The sequence below is a fragment of the Leucoraja erinacea genome, chromosome 7 (assembly GCF_028641065.1).
Source record: "Leucoraja erinacea ecotype New England chromosome 7, Leri_hhj_1, whole genome shotgun sequence".
Taxonomy (NCBI): Eukaryota; Metazoa; Chordata; class Chondrichthyes; order Rajiformes; family Rajidae; genus Leucoraja; species Leucoraja erinaceus.
The window spans coordinates 54,651,287-54,672,459 of record NC_073383.1 but is presented as its reverse complement, the minus strand read 5'-3'; the positions used below and the strand labels follow the sequence as shown (position 1 = coordinate 54,672,459).

The window sequence follows — 21,173 nt, the reverse complement described above, 5'->3', positions numbered from 1 at the left end:
AGAATCCGAAATAAACTTCTTTTTTAAAGTAGACTAACTCTTAATAGTTTATTTTGCAGTGGCAACATGCACAAGTTTTGTCATCCTTAATGAACTGAATCATCCTTAATGAACTGAATCATTCTAATTGCACACATTCTTTCAATACTTGCTGTATCCTTCTGCATAGGTGACTGGAACTGCACAATTGGCAGGCACATTGATGGTCTAAAAACAATGACATGACTTCTCAATATTGACTCTGAATTGAACTTTAAATACTTCTGTTATATTCAACTCTGACTTTCTAGAGAAAGCTGTGCATGGTCACTTATACTTGAACTTTTAAATGCTTGTGTGATCCAATGTTGCAGTAAGTCATTTCCTAAATTTATCAAACAAATATGAACTGAATAGCAGAGCTGCATTGACATGGAAGCAAGCATGCATAAATCTCTGCTGTCACTTGTTGCAATGCAATATATTGATGACTATACAACTAAAGTTGAAAAGTTGCATATGATATAATATAATGACCAGTCTAAGACAGAGTTGTAACAAAGCAGGTTGATTACTATAGAAGGCAACAGTAATACAAATTGCATATTATTCATATTACTGGAGGCAGCTTCAAGAGCCAAATTTTAATGGTGCCAATCTGTCTATACCATCTAATGCTGTACAACCATTGGTGACATACAGGTATCTTTTCCCTGTATTGGGAAAGTGTCTGACAAATTCATAAAACTATTTCTGTGACTGGGACTTTGCACTACGACATAGGCGCATTTTCCTGTGATTTGCAAATTGACCTTTTTTTACTATAAAGTACACAGCTTGAATGGTAGTAATGTCATAAAGCCATATTATTTAAATTGGTTACATCCATTAATTCAACAATATAAAATGGTGCATTGGTAATTGTCAAGATTAATATTAAATACTCGGCTCTTTTCTTAATCTTCTACTGGGTCACATAATTGTATTTGGCTATTATGGATAAAAGTCCGATTGAATTTTCAATTGCCCATGTTCCTATTAATTGACTATTATATCAGTTGATCTGAAAACACAATTTTTTAGATAGAGAAACATTATTGAGAAGATTAAGATTTTAAGGAATTACCGAGAATAGAAAAAAACTCAAACAAGGAATTTGGATGGCCAGAAAGGGGGCATGAAATGGTATTTGCAAGTCAGATTAAAAAGCATCTCAAGGCTTTTTATACATACATTAAAATCAAGAGGGTCACAAGGGAGAGGGTAGAACGATAAGAGTAAGAGTCAGAGAATGTAGGCGAGATAGTAAATGCATATTTAACATTTGTCTTAATGAAGAAGTAGGTCATGGAGGATTGTGAGATTAGTGTGAGGTAGATGAATATGCAAGGGTATTTTGAGATCAAGAAGATGGAAGTCCTGACTCTTATACTCATTGAAGGAATCATAATATACACTTCTTTACCGCTCTATCTATTTATGTTGCCATTTTGAGTGAGCTATGGATTTGGACCCCAAACCATTTGCTGTTAAGACAATCAGTGCTGTTAAGGGTGTCTTGCCATTAACAATATACTTTCACTTACATTCAAGCACGTCAAACTTGCTTGAATTAAATTCCAACTGCCATTGCTCCGCCCATATCTGTAACAGATCTATATCTCACAGTATCTTTTGACAGCCATTCACACTGTCTGCCACTCCGCTAATTGTGGACACACACACTATTGTGATATATATGTAAGGTCCCAGCACAAATCCCTGTGGATTGTCACTGGTCACATACCTCCAGCCAGGATAAGATCTTTCCATCATTATCCTGTTTTCTATGGACAGTCCAGTTCTGAATCCAACTACTAAATCACTGTGGTTTCTGTATATCTTAATCTTCATGATCAGCCTGCCATGAAAGACTTCATAAAATGTGTTGGTAAAATCCATGTGGATAACATACACACTGCACTAATTTAATCTATCATCTTTATCACATCCTTAAATTAATCAAATTATTGAGATATAATCTGCTGTGGACAAAGCAAAGATGACTGCCCCTAATTATCCAATTCTCTTCCAAATGCCACAATCCTATCCCTATGTTGCTACAACTGCTTAAAGATCTGATTTGGAACAAAGGTTATTTTGAATCAATTAATTGATGTTCCTTTTTTTAAGTATGTTATTAACATATATTTCATGACCTCTCCAATTACTACAGATTTTAGGTGCCAAGATGGACAAAAATACAAACCCAGAAATCACAAAGGAAGTCATCACTGAATCAACAGGCCAAGATCAAATGATAGGTATGGAAAGTATATAAGGTTTAGATCATTGCATTCTTTACTCACTTTGTGCCCTGTGTGTTTAAAACTACATGAATTTTAGTTTAGTTTAAAGATACAACATGGAAACAGGCCCTTCGGCCCATCGAGTCCATGCTGACCAGAGATCCCAGCACACCCACACTAGGGACAATTTACAATTTTACTGGTCAATTAACCTACAAGCCTGTACATCTTTGGAGTGCGGGAAGAAACCGGTGTACCCGGAGAAACCACGCAGGTCATGGGGAGAAAGTACAAACTCTGAACATACAGCACCCATGGTCAGGATCGAACCTGGTTCTCGGGGGGCTGTAAGGTAGCAACTCTACTGCCGCGCCACCATGCCACTCTACACATGGATTTGCAACAAAAAAAAAATAGGGCTCTTGCAACCTAATTTAGATGCTTTTTCTGGATATATTCATAGACTACTTTCTAGGCTAAAATAGCCATCATCCCTCCAGGGTGTCCTTTAAAATTTCATTTGATTTTTTTATTGCCCATCTCAGTGCATTGGTTACGAGTAAGATTACTGTTTCTGAAATCTGATACATTGAAAAGTATCAAGCTGTTCTCTTTTAAATTTTTCATATTTTCTATGCACCAGGATCTTATTCCAATTTGACAAAGCTCACAAGCGCCCCTACTCAAAGTCATGATTCACTCTCCAAAGGTCTTGCATATGACCTCAGCTAATCATTACATATGTATATGGAATCATCACTTCATCTTTTGACTAAATAGCTGCAGGCACCAGCAGCATTCCACCTTCAAATATTAAAAATATATACTACAAAGTAGCTTGAAAAAACAGTTTGATCTGCAATATATATTCTATGTGCTACAAAGTCCCTCTGAAACAGCATAGAGTCAGTTTGTTTTACCTCTACCAGCAGGAGAAATTTAACAGTAAATTTTACTAAGAGGCAATTATTAAACCATGTGAAGCAAAAAACTATTTTAGCCCAGAAAATGGAGGACATATCATTCACTTTTCCGATGTGAATTGCACGTAAAATCGATTTTGTGCGTAATTTACATGCTTTTGCCATTTTCAGTAGATGTCTTGTCCATTTTTACATTACAGCTGACACTTTCAGATACAATTAATCCTCAAGCGCTTTATGTTTCTTCATCATCTGGATTCATGATGGCAACATAAGAAGTGTGATGCTCATTTGTTCTTTGACAGAAATTGAACTAAAACATCAATTGTATTGGGTCTACTACTTGTTCTGAATAATATTACATACAGTGCATTCAGAAAGTATTGAGACCCCTTCAACTTTTCCACATTTTGTTATGTTGCAGCCTCATTCTAAAATTAATTAAATTCATTTTTTTAATCATCAATCTACACACAATACCCCATAATAAAAAAAGCGAAAACAGAGGTTTAGAAATTTTTGCAAAGTAATTAAAAAGAAATAACTGAAATATCACATTTACATAAGTATTCAGACCCTTTACTCAGTACTTTGTTGAGGCACCTTTGGCTGTGATCACATCCTCAAGTCTTCTTGGGTATGACGCTACAAGCTTGGCACACCTGTATTTGGGTAATTTCTCCCATTCTTCTCTGCAGATCCACTCAAGCTCTATCAGGTTGGATGGAGAGCGTCGATGCACAACTATTTTCAGGTCCCTCCAGAGATGTTCGATCGAGTTCATGTCCAGACTCTGACTGGGCCACTCAAGGACATTCACAGACTTGTCACGAAGCCACTCCTGCATTGTCTTGGCTGTGTGCTTAGGGTCGTTGTCCTGTTGGAAGGTAAACATCCACCCATGTCTGAGGTCCAGATGCTCTGGAGCAGCTTTTCATCAAGGATCTCTCTGTACTTTGCTCCGTTCATCTTTTCCTCGATTCTGGGTAGACAAAAATGCTAGAGAAAATCAGCGGGTGAGGCAGCATATATGTAGTGAAGGAATATGTGACATTTCGGGTTGAGGCCTTCTTCAGACTCCTGGCTGGTCTCCCAGTTGGTGCTGCTGAAAAACATCCCCACAGCATGATGCTGCCACCACCATGCTTCACCGTGATCAGCAGTGCCTAGTTTCCTCCAGACGTGATGCTTGGCATTCAGGCCAAAGAGTTCAATCTTGGTTTCATCCGACCAGAGAATTTTGTTTCTCATGGTCTGAGAGTCCTTTAGGTGCCTTTTGGCAAACTCCAGTAGGGCTGTCATGTATATTTTACTGAGGAGTGGCTTCCATCTGGCCACTCTACCATAAAGGCCTGATTGGTGGAGTGCTGCAGATATAGTTGTCCTTCTGGAAGATTCTCCCATCTCCACTGAGGAACTCTGGAGCTCTGTCAGAGTGACCTTTGGGTTCATGGTCACCTCCCTGACCAAGGTCCTTCTCCCCTAATTGCTCAGTTTGGCTGGGCGGCCAGCTCCATGAAGAGTCCTGGTGGTTCCAAAATTCTTCCATTTAAGAATGACGGAAGTCACAGTGCTCTTCGGGACCTGCAATGCTGCAGAAATTGTTTTATACCCTTCCCCAGATATGTATCTCGATACAATCCTGTCTCAGAGGTCTACAGACAATTCCTTTGGCTTCATGGCTTGTTTTTTGCTGTGGCATACACTGTCAACTGTGGGACCTTATATAGACAGGTGTGTGCCTTTCCAAATCATGTCCAGTCAATTTAATTTACCATTGGTGGACTCCAATCAAGTTGTAGAAATTTCTCAAGGATAATCAATGGAAACAGGATGAACCTAAGTTCAATTTTGAATGTCATAGCAAAGGGTCTGAATACTTATGTAAGTGTGATATTTCAGTTATTTATTTTTAATTACTTTGCAAAAATGTCTACATTTCTAAATTTCACTGCTTCATTTTGGGGTATTGTATGTAGATTGAATGGGGAAAAAAAAGAAATTCATCAATATTAAAATAAGGCTGAAACGTAACAAAATGTGGAAAAGGTGAAGGGGTCTGAATACTTTCTGAATGCACTGTAGCTCGCAGATTAGAAGGAAATAACTTTACGTGCTAACAGAACTGAGGCATGATGCTTGCAATGTTGTAATAGTTAACCATGTTTGAGAGAGATTCTTAGGTAATATTGATACTCCAACTTGAAAGTAACAGTTGCACTTAACAGCTAGCACACCCAAGCCACAAATCAATGTACATCCAGTGTTCAAATTTCCTTTTAAATTGGGAGAAAAGAAAAAGCAACCCTCTACAAATAGGCAAATGTTTTTATGTTACAAACCTATACACATTAGTAACTTAGCATATGTTAGCAATGAATATGTCTCACAGCATTCATAAACATAAGTATACAAATATTTTTACTGGTGTAATCGTAACAATATCTTGCTTCTTGATCTCCGGAGACCTTCCCAACAATGTTGGAATTGCCAACTCTGCTATGGCTGCTCTGGATGACGGTCAACCTCTCATTGGCATGTCCATGATTCTGTGCCTAAACCTGACATCTGTTTGGCAGTGACTATTTCCTTAGGGTCTTCCTGTAACTTGCATGTCTGATCTTCATCAGTTTCATGATCAGACATTCTGTAATGCACACTAATTATTTTGAATCTTTTTGAGAAAATGCACATTCAATACATTCCTTGGAGATATAAAAATCTGTGCTTATCTGGCTCCACTTATCATCTTCCTTGCTTATCAGATTCTGCAAATGCACCCTCTTGTTCCAAAATCACCATATAGCCTTTGTTTTTTATCTCCACCCTCCCTGTTTGGTTTCTCTACCCCCTTGTTTCTATTTCCATATATATGTATATATCTTCTCCTTCCAGCCACTGATTTCTGACTTCACCCCTTCCCCATCTGCCTTAATCTGCCCATCAATCCTTACTCACTTGCTACCAATCAACTGGCATCCCTTGCCTAGCCCTTGCTTCTCAACACTTTATAATGGCTAACTCTTCTGCACTCTCAGTCCTGATGTGAAGTCATAACCAAAACATCGACTATCACTTTGTCTCAACAAATGCTGCTTGACTCACTGAGTTCCTCCAGTAGTACTTAGCTTCATAGAGACAGCATGGAAGTAGGCCGTTTTACTCACCAAGTCCTTTCTCCGAGTCTCCATCACCACCAAAGTGCCTCAAATGGCGGTGAGTGATTGCTGAGAAACTGCTACAAGTGATATTCCAGCCTCTATCTCTTGGCACATGAATCTAGTATTACTACGATGCCGAGCATTCTTCATAATTAGTTGGTGTCTGAGGAGTTTCATGATCGTCAAAACCACAGGAGACACATATTGCCAGTGACTCTGTATGTTTACAGATACTCATTCAAACTCTGATGTGGCTTTGCTTTAAACTTTGTTGTATGATCACAGCTAACACTTACTTTGTTCATTTTTTAAGGCTTTAAACAACAAAGCTTGTTTAAATTGCTCACCATCTGCACCACAGCTTTATTACTGTGCAGAGAGAGGGAGGGCATCTTTAATCTCTTTTGTCACTCAGACTTGCAAATATTGTGCAATTGAACTCTAGCTCTGCACACTATTGAAATTCTAGCTCTGCATGCTGTTGAAATTCAGTGCCCTACATACACCACCACACACCCTTAGTGGTGACCATGTATGGCAGTGACATTTAAGTGGCATAGATTCATGAAAGATCTGGCAACAGAAAATTAGACATCAGTAAAGCTCTAGAGCAAAAGAATTACATTCCAGCATCATCTGTAACCACATGGCCCAGTTTATCTCTGGCTTTATTTCCAAATCAGGAGATAAACCCTGCTTCAAAGGTGTATGAAGCAGCATGGCAAAAATAAGCACAAAGGACACCTGAAAATGCGGTGGCCATCTTGGCAAGCCACAAAACAAGACTGTTGTATGAAAAACATTAGAAGGTGCTTGCTAAATGCACAGTCCAGCTGTCATCTGCCAAAGCTTCACAGTTCTGTCAACTAGCCATTAATGCTGGGTGAACAATTATACGAGTAATAGGAACAGACGGCTCCATTAATATCTTTATCCACATTGATTGGGAAGAAAGGTTATTGTTCACATCCATAGGACATAGAATATAGCACAGGAACAGCATCTAGTGCCCACAATGTCAATGCTGACATGTCGCATCTTCACCCGGAAGCAAAAAAAGAAGCAAAACAAAGTTTGGAAACAATGTGGAAGTTAGGCAGTATTTATGGAAAGACAAGCTGAGTTAATGTTTCATGCAGAAAGTCAGGTGGTGAAGAAAGGTCCTAGATCCAAATATGAAGTCTTTAGGTCCATTCACAGGTGCTGCCTGATGTGCTGAATATTGCCAACAACTGTTTACACTCAGTTTTCCTACATCAATTCAATTCAATTCAACTTTATTGTCATTGCACAAATACGAGTACAGGTACAACGAAATGCAGTTTAGCGTCTGGTCAGAGTGCAAGATAGTAGAAATAAAAAATACTGGTTAACAATGTGTGGACTGTGGATGAATTAAACTGGTGCATAGGCAAATAAATGTATACAAATAGGAGAGTCTAAAGATAGCTAGCGACGGGACTGTGAGTTCAGCAGTGTAATGGTGTTATTGAAAAAGCTGTTCCTCAGCCTGCTTGTGCGAGACCTGAGGCTCCTGTACCGCCTCCCTGATGGGAGGAGGGCAAATAGTCCATGGTTAGGGTGAGAGGGGTCCTTGATGATTTTCCCGGCCCGTCTCAGACACCGTTTGCGGTGGAGGGCATCCATGGCAGGGAGCGGGGCACCGACGATGTGCTGAGCGGTTTTCACCACCTGTTAGAGTGCCTTCCTGTCAGCTGTGGTGCAGCTGCTGTACCATACCGTGAAGCAGGTGGTCAGGATGCTTTCGATGGTACAGCGGTAAAAGTTGGACAGGATCTGGGGGGACAGGTGAGCTTTCTTAAGCCTCCTCAGAAAGTAAAGGCGCTGCTGCGCCTTATTGATCAGTTTGGTGGTATTGAGGGACCAGGACAGATCCTCTGAGATGTGCACCCCGAGGAATTTGTAGTTGGAGACGCGCTCCACCTCAGTCCTGTTTATGTGGATGGGGGTGTGTCTGCCACCTCTGGTCTTCCTGAAGTCAACGATGATTTCCTTCGTCTTCTTAGAGTTGAGGACGAGGTTATTATTGGTACACCAGGCTGCCAGGTTCTGGATCTATAGTTGTTTGGATTTTCACCTGGGTGAATTGCATGGGCAGCACATCTCAGCTTTGGCTTGAGATCCTCATCTTCACAGAAATCAACCTGATGTTCAGTTAATATGACTTGCACTGCATAACATGAAAAAAAAGGTTAAGATCACCGGTCACTGCAACATCTGCTGAACCCAACAGCATAAGATCTAGTTGTGCCTCTATCTGGGATGCCCTTGCATCACTGTCCATAAAAGCTACAACATTGGAATCAACCCAATAAAATTAGAAGATTGCCCAGGTGTGCCATGTTCACAAAAAAACCAGACTAACTCAATTACTCCCCTGTCAAATACATTGGTAATGCAATCATATGTCACTTACACAGCAATAGCTACTCATCAATGTTCAGTTTAATCTGTCTTTGATAACTTAATCTTTCAGCCTCACATTGTTCTGGTGAACTTGTTCTGCACCGCTCCTAAATTTAACAGCTCTCCAACAGTGACCACAATTTTATCAGAATACTCCAGATGGGGTCTATTCAAGACTGGAATTGAAGCATGACTTACTCACTTTTATATTTCCAACTCTCTTGAGATAAAAGCTGACGTTCAATTTAGCATTTCAATTACATTTCGAATTTGAGCACTGGCTTTTAGTGAATGAACATTTGAACACCTAAATCCATTTGTTCCTTTACAGCTCCAAGCTGCCAAATATTCAGGATGTTCGCTGTTCTATTAGTTGGCAAAATATCACAAAATTAGTCAATATTATATTATACTAGACTAAGTGGGACCCGTTGGGGAGGGGGGGGGGGGGGGGCTGCCTGTTGCGCTAGTATGGTTGTTGCAGGCTGAAGGTACTGGTTTCCAGAGGGCTAGTATAGACATTGTGGGCCGTATGGATGCTTGGGCAGGCATCCAACTGTTGCAATGATTTTAAAAGCAAAGCCAAGGCAAACAATTGGGCTGCAGCCACCCGACAACCAAAATTCACTTTGTGAACACAAACTTGTTAAAAAAAGGCGAGGCAAACAATTGGGCTGCAGACACCCGACCACCGAAATTCACTTTGTGAACACAAACTTGTTAAAAAAAAAGGCGAGGCAAACAATTGGGCTGCAGACACCCGACAACCAAAATCCAGTGTTATTCGCAGCTCAGAGAGCCATGAGCCATGACCCTCTTGCTTCCTGGTTCTGGCAGAGACTGAGTGAGGCACGACACTTCCTGGTTTTATAGTCCCTCCCTCTGCCACCAGCGGGGGCAGCAGAGAGAGTGGGGAATTTTGTAAAAACATTAATATCTCTCTCATTTTTCATCGACGGAAAAAATCCTCCGCACTCATACGGCGGAGGGGGGCTCTGAGCGAGCTGGCCAAAAATGACGGACGTAGGTGGCGGCGTTCTCTCGGAAATCGCAGCACAGTCGGCCAAAAGCGGTCAAGATCAGAGATTAAGTGATATAGATTTACTTATGACAGAAAGCCTGGTTAAGGTTAAAATTGTGTACACATTCCCAATTGTATCATTTAATATCACTTTTCAGGTTTGCCATAACTTTCCACAATAATGAAGCAATACCATATAGTTAATTATAGGATTTCAATCAGTCATCGACAATATTGTTGGTTCCCCTTTTTTTTGTAATGTTTCTTCTGTGGACAGATGAAAATATTAGGTTTTAACATTGACCTATGATAGAGGTATTCCCAGAAGATTTACTAGATTAATTGCTGGGGTGGTGGGGATCATTGTAAGAGGAAAACTCCAGCAGAGTGGGTAAATAATGGCTTGAGTTTAGAACATTGGGAGATTGACTGGATAAATGCAGGGTTGATGATTCCCTGGGAGAGACTGCAGGGGAACCTCAAATGCAGGAATCTTGAAAAAAACACAAAGTACTGGAGGAACTCAGCGGGTCAGGCAGTATCTGAGAAAAGACACTCTAGCGAGGTATTGTATCTGAGTAAAGAAAGCAAACTCAAACTTTATTTCTAGAGGGCTGTAATAAACAAGGATGTAATACTAAGGCTATAAGGCGCTGGTAAGGCCGCATTTGGAATGTTGTGAGGAATTGTGGGCACCATATCTGAGAAAGTATATGCTGACTCTGGAGAGGTTCCAGAGGAGGTTTACAAGAATGATCCCAGGAATGAGTAGGTTAACCTATGATGAGCATTTGTCGGCACTGGGCCTGTACTCGCTGGAGTTTAGAAGAATGAGGGGGGACCTCAATGAAACATACAGAATAGTGAAAGACTTGGATAGAGTGGATGTGGAGAGGATGTTCCCACTAGTGGGTCTAGGACCAGACGTCATAGCCTCAGAATTAACTAACGTTCTTTTAGGAAGGAGATTAGGATACATTTCTTTAGTCAGAAGGTGGTGAACCTGTGGAATTATTTGCCACAGAAGGCTGTGGAGGCCAAGTCAGTGGATATTTTTAAGGCACAGATAGATAGATTTTTGATTAGTGCAGGTGACAGAGGTTATGGGGAAAAGGTGGGAGAGATAGATCAGACATGATATAATGGCTGAGTAGACTTGATGGGCCGAATGACCTAATTCTACTCCTATCACTTAAGACCTTATGATCTGTGGAGGGAATGGACAGGAAACATTTTGTGCCAGGACTCCTCGCTAAAGTGTCCAGAACCTGGGATTACTGTCTTTGAATAAAGGATTGAAAATTCAGGGGTGAGATGTAAGGGAAGTAAATCTTTGAAATTCTCTACCCAAGAATGCAGTGGAAGCTTTGGTGCTTTGTAGAGTAAGGTTACAAACCAGTAAGATTAAACGAGAACTTCGAAGTTTGATCATTATTTTATGAGGAGTACGTTGAAGGAATACGTGAAGAACCCCGCTAGGACGCATGAGTGTCATTCTTCAAAGCAGCGGTGTGAAATCACAGATAACTGTAATGACTAAACATAGTAAGATTAGAGAAGAAATACGAGTTGAGTATATGATCATGGGTGGGAGTGGAGGGCACGTATTCCCTCAACGTACTCCTCATAAAATAATGATCAAACTTCGAACTGGTAAGTTCTCGTTTAATCTTACTATTTTACTTCGGAGTCACGTGAGTGATTACATGAAGATTTCAAAGCTCTGTGATTTCATGCCCTGGAAATGAGTCCATGCCTCACATCAGCCTTATTTACTCTAGGAGGAATTGTGTTAACATAATTTAGACATGATCTGATACAAAATTCATGAAATTTATTAACTCAAATTATAAACCCCTTTTTTATGGGTTAAATTCATTTACAGAACTTAAAATTGTTTCTGCAAACGTTCCAAGTTTCATGACTGGTTTATGGTAAAACAATTGAAATGTTTTTTCCCCTGACCATCCTGCTGCCTTGAGGATTTGGTCCATTGGTACATCCAACTGCATTGCTGCCGATGTTGCTGCAGCCCTGGTGGAATGAGATTTAAAAACATTAGTATCCACCCCAACCTGAGTTAGAACCTGTTTCAGCCATCTTGAAATGGTCTGGACCGTCACTCTTTTATGTGGTTGTTTATGGCTGATTAAAAGTGCCTTCTCATTGCCTCTGATGTTTTTTGTTTTCTCCATATATAACGACAAATATCTGCCTATGCAGAGACGATCATCTGTTGGGTAGTATCTAAATTCTATTTTGAGGCCTGCTGATCCCTGTCCTGTTTTACTAATTCATAAATATGAAATGTAATATTTTCGGGTGTAGATGTCATGTTGTCCAGTCTTAGTTTATGTAATGACTGTACCCTCTGTTCCGTGACCAATGCCATTAGCATGACTGTTTTTAATGTCAGTCTGTGTAGGGACAGAGCTGTTGCTGGAGACCAATTCTTGAGCATCTTCAGGACAATACTTACATCCCATATTTGGGAGTACCTGGTTCTTGGGGGATTAGTATTAAAAATTCCCCTCATGATTTTGTTACCAGTGGGTGAGTCCCAACAGAGTGACGCTCTGTTCTTTGCCACAGATACGTTGATAAGGCACTTCTGGCGCAGTTCATGGCACTGTAACTGAGCCCCTCATCATAATGGAGGCCTGCCAGGTATTCCAGAACAGATGGGATGTTCATCTCTCTGTAGGTGATAGAAACATAGAAATTAGGTGCAGGAGTAGGCCATTCGGCCCTTCGAGCCTGCACCGCCATTCAATATGATCATGGCTGATCATCCAACTCAGTATCCCGTACCTGCCTTCTCTCCATACCCCCTGATCCCCTTAGCCACAAGGGCCACATCTAACTCCCTCTTAAATATAGCCAATGAACTGGCCTCAACTACCCTCTGTGGCAGAGAGTTCCAGAGATTCACCACTCTCTGTGTGAAAAAAAGGTCTCCTCATCTCGGTTTTAAAGGATTTCCCCCTTATCCTTAAGCTGTGACCCCTTGTCCTGGACTTCCCTAACATCGGGAACAATCTTCCTGCATCTAGCCTGTCCAACCCCTCAAGAATTTTGTAAGTTTCTATAAGATCCCCTCTCAATCTCCTAAATTCTAGAGAGTATAAACCAAGTCTATCCAGTCTTTCTTCATAAGACAGTCCTGACATCCCAGGAATCAGTCTGGTGAACCTTCTCTGCACTCCCTCTATGGCAATAATGTCCTTCCTCAGATTTGGAGACCAAAACTGTACGCAATACTCCAGGTGTAGTCTCACCAAGACCCTGTACAACTGCAGAAGAACCTCCCTGCTCCTATACTCAAATCCTTTTGCAATGAAAGCTAACATACCATTCGCTTTCTTTACTGCCTGCTGCACCTGCATGCCTACCTTCAATGACTGGTGTACCATGACACCCAGGTCTCGCTGCATCTCCCGCTTTCCCAATCGGCCACCATTTAGATAATAGTCTGCTTTCCCGTTTTTGCCACCAAAATGGATAACCTCACATTTATCCACATTATACTGCATCTGCCAAACATTTGCCCACTCACCCAGCCTATCCAAGTCACCTTGCAGTCTCCTAGCATCCTCCTCACATCTAACACTGCCCCCCAGCTTAGTGTCATCCGCAAACTTGGAGATATTGCCTTCAATTCCCTCATCCAGATCATTAATATATATTGTAAATAGCTGGGGCCCCAGCAGTGAGCCTTGCGGTACCCCACTAGTCACTGCCTGCCATTGTGAAAAGGACCCGTTTACTCCTACTCTTTGCTTCCTGTTTGCCAGCCAGTTCTCTATCCACATCAATACTGAACCCCCAATGCCGTGTGCTTTAAATTTGTATACTAATCTCTTATGTGGGACCTTGTCAAAAGCCTTCTGGAAGTCCAGATGCACCACATCCACTGGTTCTCCCCTATCCACGCTACTAGTTACATCCTCGAAAAATTCTATAAGATTCGTCAGACATGATTTACCTTTCGTGAATCCATGCTGACTTTGTCCAATGATTTCACCACTTTCCAAATGTGCTGCTATCCCATCTTTAATAACTGACTCTAGCAGTTTCCCCACTACCGATGTTAGACTAACTGGTCTGTAATTCCCCGTGATGTTGTTATTGTGGCAATACATCTCCCATTTCCTGATATAGACCAGATATTGTTTTTGGGTGGACTGTCTTTGGGCCGCCGAAATCATGTTCACTGTTCGGTCCGTCAGTCCCAGCTGTAGTAGTGGTATTTTTAAACTCTACAAATTAATAAATTTAAATATTTATGGCATGGGTGGCTATCCCTTGTTACGGGATGTACCAACAAGTCTGGTTATTTGGGATGGTGATACATGGTTATAAAACCATGTTCAGTATCACTGGGAACCATGGTTGAGTAGGCCAATCAAAATACCAGACGCAGAGTCCTGCTGTATTTTCCTTAATACCCGACTGATGAGGCAGAAAGGAGGGAATGCATATATAAACAATTTCCCCCAATGCAGCGAAAATGCATCTGTCGCCGCTGCCCCAGGGTCTGGTTCCCATGAGACATCATTTGGTAATTGGTGATTAAACCTGGATGTGAATAGATCGATATCTAGTGTTCCATATCGTGCTGTAATATCTGCAAATACTTTTTTGTTCAACATCCATTCGGTGTTTTCATTAAATTTGCGTGACCTGGTGTCTGCCACTAAATTTAGTTTAGCTGGTAGGTAAGTTGCTGATATCCAAATATCTCTCTGAGTACACCATTGCCAGATTGTATTAGCCAGAGTGCCACATGATGTCGATTTGTTTCCACCCATGTGGTTGATATATGCTACCACAGTGGTATTATCAATCTGTAATCTAACATGCTGGTGGTGTGACCCAGTACAATATGATTTTAGGCCATAAAATGCACCCAACATTTCCAGGTAGTTTATGCCCAGTGTGAGTAATAATGATGCTTCCTGAGCAGTCCATCTACCTCCACAGCTGGAGATGGAATTGGTGGCACCCCCAACCAAGTGCACTAGCATCAGTTTGTAGCACCGTTGAAGGGTTGCTGATAATGATTGGATTGTAGGAATGCCAAATGTTACTTATCCACCAATTTAGTTCCATTATGGCTTTGATTGGTAATTTCTTCGGTCTGTCAAAATGACCAGCATTAGTTTTGAGAGCTTGTATTTTTGCCCTTTGTAAATTTTGGTAATGTAAAGGTCCAAATTGTGTGGCTGGAAAGGCAGCCACCATTTTGCCAATTACTTTAGCTACCAACCTGATGGATGGTTTACTGATGCCAATGAGGTTTTTGCAAGCCTCTATTAATTCTGTCGCCTTTCCCTTTGGTAATGTCACCAACATGTGAACTGTCAATGGTGAACCCCAAATAGTCCATTGTAGTGGAAGGCGTTAATTTAGATTTAACTGGATGGATAATAAACCCCAGTTTTTCAAATAACTGTTTTGTGGCTGTTACAGTTTGTTTGGCCAATTCCAAATTGTTGCCCACAATGAGTATGTCGTCTAGATATGCCATGACCATGTGTCCTTGTTTCCGTAGAAATGCTAGGGCTGGTTTCAAAATTTTTGTGAACAGCCTAGGGGCTGATGTTAACCCATTTGGTAGTGCTCTGTATTGCCAGAGCTTTCCCATCCAGTTGAATTTTAAGAAACATCTGTGGTCACCTCGTATAGGCACTAAATAGTAAGCATCTTTTAAATCGATGCCGACCATGTAGTAACCTTGGGAAATCAATTGTTTAGCAGTAACAAAGGTTTCCATTTTTAAATGAATGTATTGTACAAAAGTATTCAATTTGGTCAGATCTATGATGATGCGACAACCACCATCTTTTTTGTTTTTGGTAAATATATTGGACACAAATTCTAATGGTTCTTGTTGGGATTTTTCAATTACACCTTTTGCGTAAAGCCGCTCCAGTTCAGCATGTGCTTCTGATTTCTCTTTACCCGAAAGTACGAACAATCGGTTCGGTATATGTTGAACAGGAGGGTCGTATTTGTGCATAAATTCTATAGTATATCCCTGGATACTGCTTAAAATATAAGTGTCAGTAGTTATCATGCTCCATGCATTCAGAAAGGAGTGTAATCTACCCCCTACCTCTGTGCTCCCTGCATTTTGTAGGCAACCAGACCCACCTACCTCCATAGTTACCAGTGGCAGGTTCACGTCTTCCTGTAAGTCTTCCGTTGTTGTTGAGACGGTGGATTCTGGGTTTGAGGTTTGGTTGATGTTGGAGGTTCTCTTATCTTCCAAGAAGGTCGGCCTGGGCCATGGCCTAAAAAAGACTCATGTTTATTGTACTGAACCTTCGAGCTTTCACCAGTCGGTCTCCCGGACCATCCTGTTCTACTGGTGGGTGCGTAGGGGTGCTGTCTGTAGTTGTAGTGGATTTTGGATGAAGTCCTTTTAATGAGTCCCAGCGTTTTTGATTCTTCATCGAGCTCTTTTACTTGCTTCGATAAGTCCCCTCCAAACAGTAGTATTGGTGGTTTTGGGGTCCCAGGTTTGCACAGACCCGCAAATTTTGGATTTAGTGTGGGTCATATGGCATTTTTTCTGATGTTGTTTAACTCATATTGAGTATTACAAAACAATGCCAGTGCATCCTGTTGGTCTTGGGACATATCTTTTTCATCCACTGTGCGGGCGAATGCTGTTATCCCTGCAGCTAGGAGTTTTAATACTTTCTGGAGTTTAACGTCCATGCTCTTTCTCTTTCCTGCACCCCCTGCACACTTGATTTTTCTTCCGAGAACCCCTCTTCAAGGTCAGCCCAGAACTGACCCCCAGTGCTCCCCTCTGATGAGGGAGAGACACTGTGCAGCCCTCCAAGAGGTGCTGCTGTGGGTTTACCATAGGGCCCACAGTGACTCGACTCCATCTCCCGGAGCCTGTCACATTGGAGCAAATGCTCCATGCACCGCTCCATCCGGCTCCAGCGCTCACGGTCGCTGGCCGCCCGCGGTTGCTCAGAGTCGGAGTCCTCTGAGTCCACGACTCTGTTGGTTTTATGTCTAGCCTTGCCGCCCAGCCGCAGAGTGGATTTGGCCGGTGCGGAGGCGACATTGGGCACAGCTGATCCCATTATTGGTGATCCAAGTGCTGCTGGCCGCCCACTGTTCCACGGTCCTTCACCAGCTTCATCGCAGCCCTTGTTTTCTTTCCTTTCTCCACGTTTCCTACCTGTAGTTGGTGTAAGAAACACACATTAACCGCAGAATAATCTTACCTGCTGGTTCCGGATTTTTAAACTGCCGCTGTGGGGGAACGTCCTTCCACCCCGCCTGACGTTTGCAATGCGTGTAGCGATATGACACGCATGCGTCCTAGCGGGGTTCTTCACGTAGTCACTCACGTGACTCCGAAGTAAAATGATTGATTTTATGGGAATTGGGAGCTTTGCGGTTGATGTAAAATATCAGACATAAGCTTATACAATGACAAAGCAGGCATGTAGGGCAGAATATTTTGTATGTACTTGTACTTGTACTTGTACGAGTACTGCCTGCTGAGTATGGGGATGGCATTTTGTTTGTGTTGGTCAAATTTGCACCCACACAATGCTGGGTGTGGTTTAGGCCACCTCACACATAAACATTTAGAGAAGCCTTTTGAGAAACATTTTTTTCCCACACCATTAATCCTCTTTTAAAAAGTGACCAATAAGACTTCTCCAACCAGCAGTGCCAATTTGCAACAATTTGGAGACTGGGTGTGTCTCATCTTACTTGGCTTTACATTGTCTCACTTTATGCCAGATCACTGATGAAGAGAGGAAAGAGCTATTGAAAAATAACGCACGTCCTGCATATGGCAATTTCAAAGGCTATTCAATATTCCAGTTTTTGTCCGCTTCAGCGCCATTTTCTTAATTGTAACCAGGTTATTAGTAAGAGAAAAATAGCAAAAGGTGGGAAATTGAGGAAGGAATTATGGAGAGAATAAACAGTGAGGAAAATCAATAGATGAACAAAGTAATCCCACTGTCATGCCCTAATCTTTCTGGCAAGCAGAAATACATCATGTTGAGGTATCCCAAGTACAAAGCAAGAAGATTAAGTGTATAACAAAGATAAAGCAAGGTAAACTGATATAGAATAACACCTCTGGCCTGTATCAGTTTTATGCAATTATTAAGATAGGGTTACTGATGATGGTAAATGTAATGTTTTCTATATTAGACGTTTGATGTCAGTGTGAAACATTGTTATCATTGTCAAATTAGTTCCAGTTATTGAGAAGTTTACGTTGAATGGGACTGAGACTTTACCAAAGGTAGCAAAGGAGCTAATAAGACCAAGGAGCATTGAGAAAGGGAGGACCTTACACATAAAGTTGGTAAGAAGAAAAATAATGATCAATCTTTTTTTTGCTTAATACTAACTACTGATATTAACACTAATCAGTTAACTCTCAAACACGACCTCATACCACTATACTGTTTGAAAAGTGCCTTGAAAGAAATTACTTTTGAACTCTGCTAATAAAAAAAAACGAAAAATGCAAGCTAGTTGCTAATTTAGAAAAGTTTAGAGCACCATTTAATCTTTGCAGATCGTATTTCAATGATAATAAAATTGAAAATGAATCCTGAAAGCTGATTTTCGAATCAGCAACTTCTTTAACTGCACATTTTCATGGCTTTGAATCATACAAAATATGTTCTGCCTCATCTGAAATAGTTACCCTTTTGCATTCCTTATGCATTTAGATAAAGCAAAGAATCTACTTAAAATATGCAAAGAAAACAGATTTGCTTGGAAATTCTATTGCGTTACCCATTTTTTTCAGGGAATGAAAATCTTTTTTTTTCATAGATTGAAACATGATATGAACCTTTTCAGTCATTTCTTATATTTGGAAAATTTGACCAGAAATTTCCTGCCATAAGTAACCCATGTGACCCTGACATAATGTCTGCATTGAGGGCACGATTGATTATAGCATTTGCTGTACAATGCTGCTGACGGTGTGCTGAAAGGAAACTTGGGCCACATTGTCCTAGTAGCAAATTTCATTGGATGCTCTGAGGACTTAATGGCTTTGCTGGGTGCTGGGCTAGGTAATACATTCTGAAGAAGGGTTTCAGCCCGAAACGTTGCCCATTTCCTTCGCTCCATAGATGCTGCTGCACCCGCTGAGTTTCTCCAGCATTTTGTGTACCTAGGTAATACATTATTTTCCTTCTTGGCTCTCCAGCATTGAATCTACACACCCTTCCACACCTGCTCCACTAGATGTGCCGCTGGTCCTAATTACCAACCAACCGCAATCCTTCCCAAGGTTTCATCTCAATGCAACCCAACCCCCCCCCCCCCCCCCCCCCCCCCCCCCCCCCCCCCCCCATTGTTGCCATAGATTAACAAATGGTCTCCTGCTCCTGATACCAAAACAACCCCACCATGTTACCCCCCCAGTCTGACCCAAATGCCAACTGTGATCACCAGCCCTACACTGGCTACAGTTAAGTAAGTCCAATTGGGCCTTAGTCTTGACAAAGGAGCTGCCCCTCAGGTGGAACTGAAATTTTAGTGGCAGACAGATGCAAAATTTTAGTGGCGGGCAGATCCGGCAAAACGGTTATCATTTATCCCTGTTTAAGAAGGAACTGCAGATGGAGAATCGTTTATCCCTGTTGTGCCATTCTAGCCATTTGTCCGTTAGACCTAATACCTTTTGGCAGCTTTACCAATTCAATACATTTAGTTTAGATCTTAGGAATGTATTTTATTTGTCAGAATTTTCTGTCATATTTTTCTAGAATAAAACCACGTTGTCCATCCCAAAAAATAGTTGTTACAAATTACCTGTTTCAATTTGGATTAAGAGATAGGCAGTGGTGGAGAAATTTACAGCTACTGGGATCAATATGGTTTCTATACGATTCCTATTGGTATCATATAAAATGTCAGGTCCTTGGCAATAGTCAGTAGAGGAAAGAGGCTCAGTTTACGGCGAGATATATTTCTATTGGGTTGAAAACTTTGAACACAGAATATTTTATCACTGCGTAAAGTGCCAATGTTCTAACTTATTTTTTTTACCAGCAGTCAAGAGGTAATAGGAAGAATAGTGAAAAAAAACTATTATTATTTGTAGACACATTTTGTTTTTTCTGTTGTAACTAAAAATCATAATAGGAATTATAATAGGAATTAATAAAGACACTGAAATAAGGCTTATTATTGTTAATAGATCAATTTGCAAACCATGTTATGTGGATTTGTAATTTTACTGTATATCTACAAAGCTCCCCTTGCCAAACTGGAAGATGATAGCCATAAAAATAATTTGGATTAGATAAATGCCTGTTATGTTAATTTTCTTTTATAGTGTCATTTTTAGCCCAGAAAACACTCAGCACATCAGGCAGCATCTGTGGACAAGGAAAGTTGGGTTAATCGGTTTAAGGTCTATGATTTCTTATCAGGTAATATTACTGTGGTCCTCTTGAGGAATAGGAAGGTGGGTCATAATAACCCTTTAAAAAATAATTTTTCAACATGCGGCATTGCTAACCCATCCTTATAGTAATTTATGTGTCTAGGAGATCACTGTAGGTCTTGAGTCATATATAGGCCAGATCTGATAAGGATTGCATGTCAGATTTCTTCCACTAAGCAGCACTAGTGAAGCAGATGTAGAATTGGACTATTTTATGGAGGCTGCAATCTGGTTTTAATAATTAATAAACCATTTGGGTATTTTCATAGTCAACATTGCTAATTTTTTTATTTTAATTCCATATTATTAATTGAATTTAAATTTCACAGCTGCCATCATGGGATTTGAACTGAAGTGCCACCATGATTTCATTGTGTAGCATGGAAACTGGACTAATGGGCCTGTCCCACTTACACAACTTTTTCGGCGACTGCCGGCACCCGTCATAGATCATTGCAGGTCGCCGAAAATTTTCAACATGTTGAAAATCCAGCAGCGACCAGAATAAAGTATGACTGTTTGGGCGACTACTCACGATTGTACAGGCTTCACCCCACGACATGTCGATGGGGTATCGCCTGTATGGTCGTGAGTAGTCTCCTCAGTCGCCCAAAGAGTCGTAGCATCTTTCTGGTCGCTGCTGGATTTTCAACATGTCAAAATTTTTCGGTGACCTGCAATGACCGATGACGGTTGCCGGCAGTCACCGAAAAAGTCGTGTAAGTGGGACAGGCCCATATGTCCTTAATAAATATGGCTCAATTCTTCTTTGCTCTACCATACTGTTAATGCTTGGCATCATATATAATAATGACATACAGTCCATAGAGAATGCTCTCTCCAATCTTGGGAAGCCTCTCCTGATATTTGACCGGTGTGGGGTTGAGTGGTGGGTCAAAGGTTTCCCAT

At 41.0% G+C, this 21,173-nt stretch overlaps 1 protein-coding gene across 8 annotated transcripts in view; it reads left to right on the top strand.

Annotated features, from left to right (window-relative positions):
- nckap5l (NCK-associated protein 5-like) overlaps positions 1-21,173 on the top strand; it is a 458,995-nt gene that overhangs the window by 385,385 nt on the left and 52,437 nt on the right. For all 8 annotated transcript variants that reach the window (XM_055638609.1, XM_055638606.1, XM_055638607.1 and 5 more), the window contains one exon: positions 2,195-2,282. In XM_055638609.1, the coding sequence (XP_055494584.1) occupies positions 2,195-2,282 (88 nt within the window). The remainder of the gene's footprint in view (positions 1-2,194; positions 2,283-21,173) is intronic.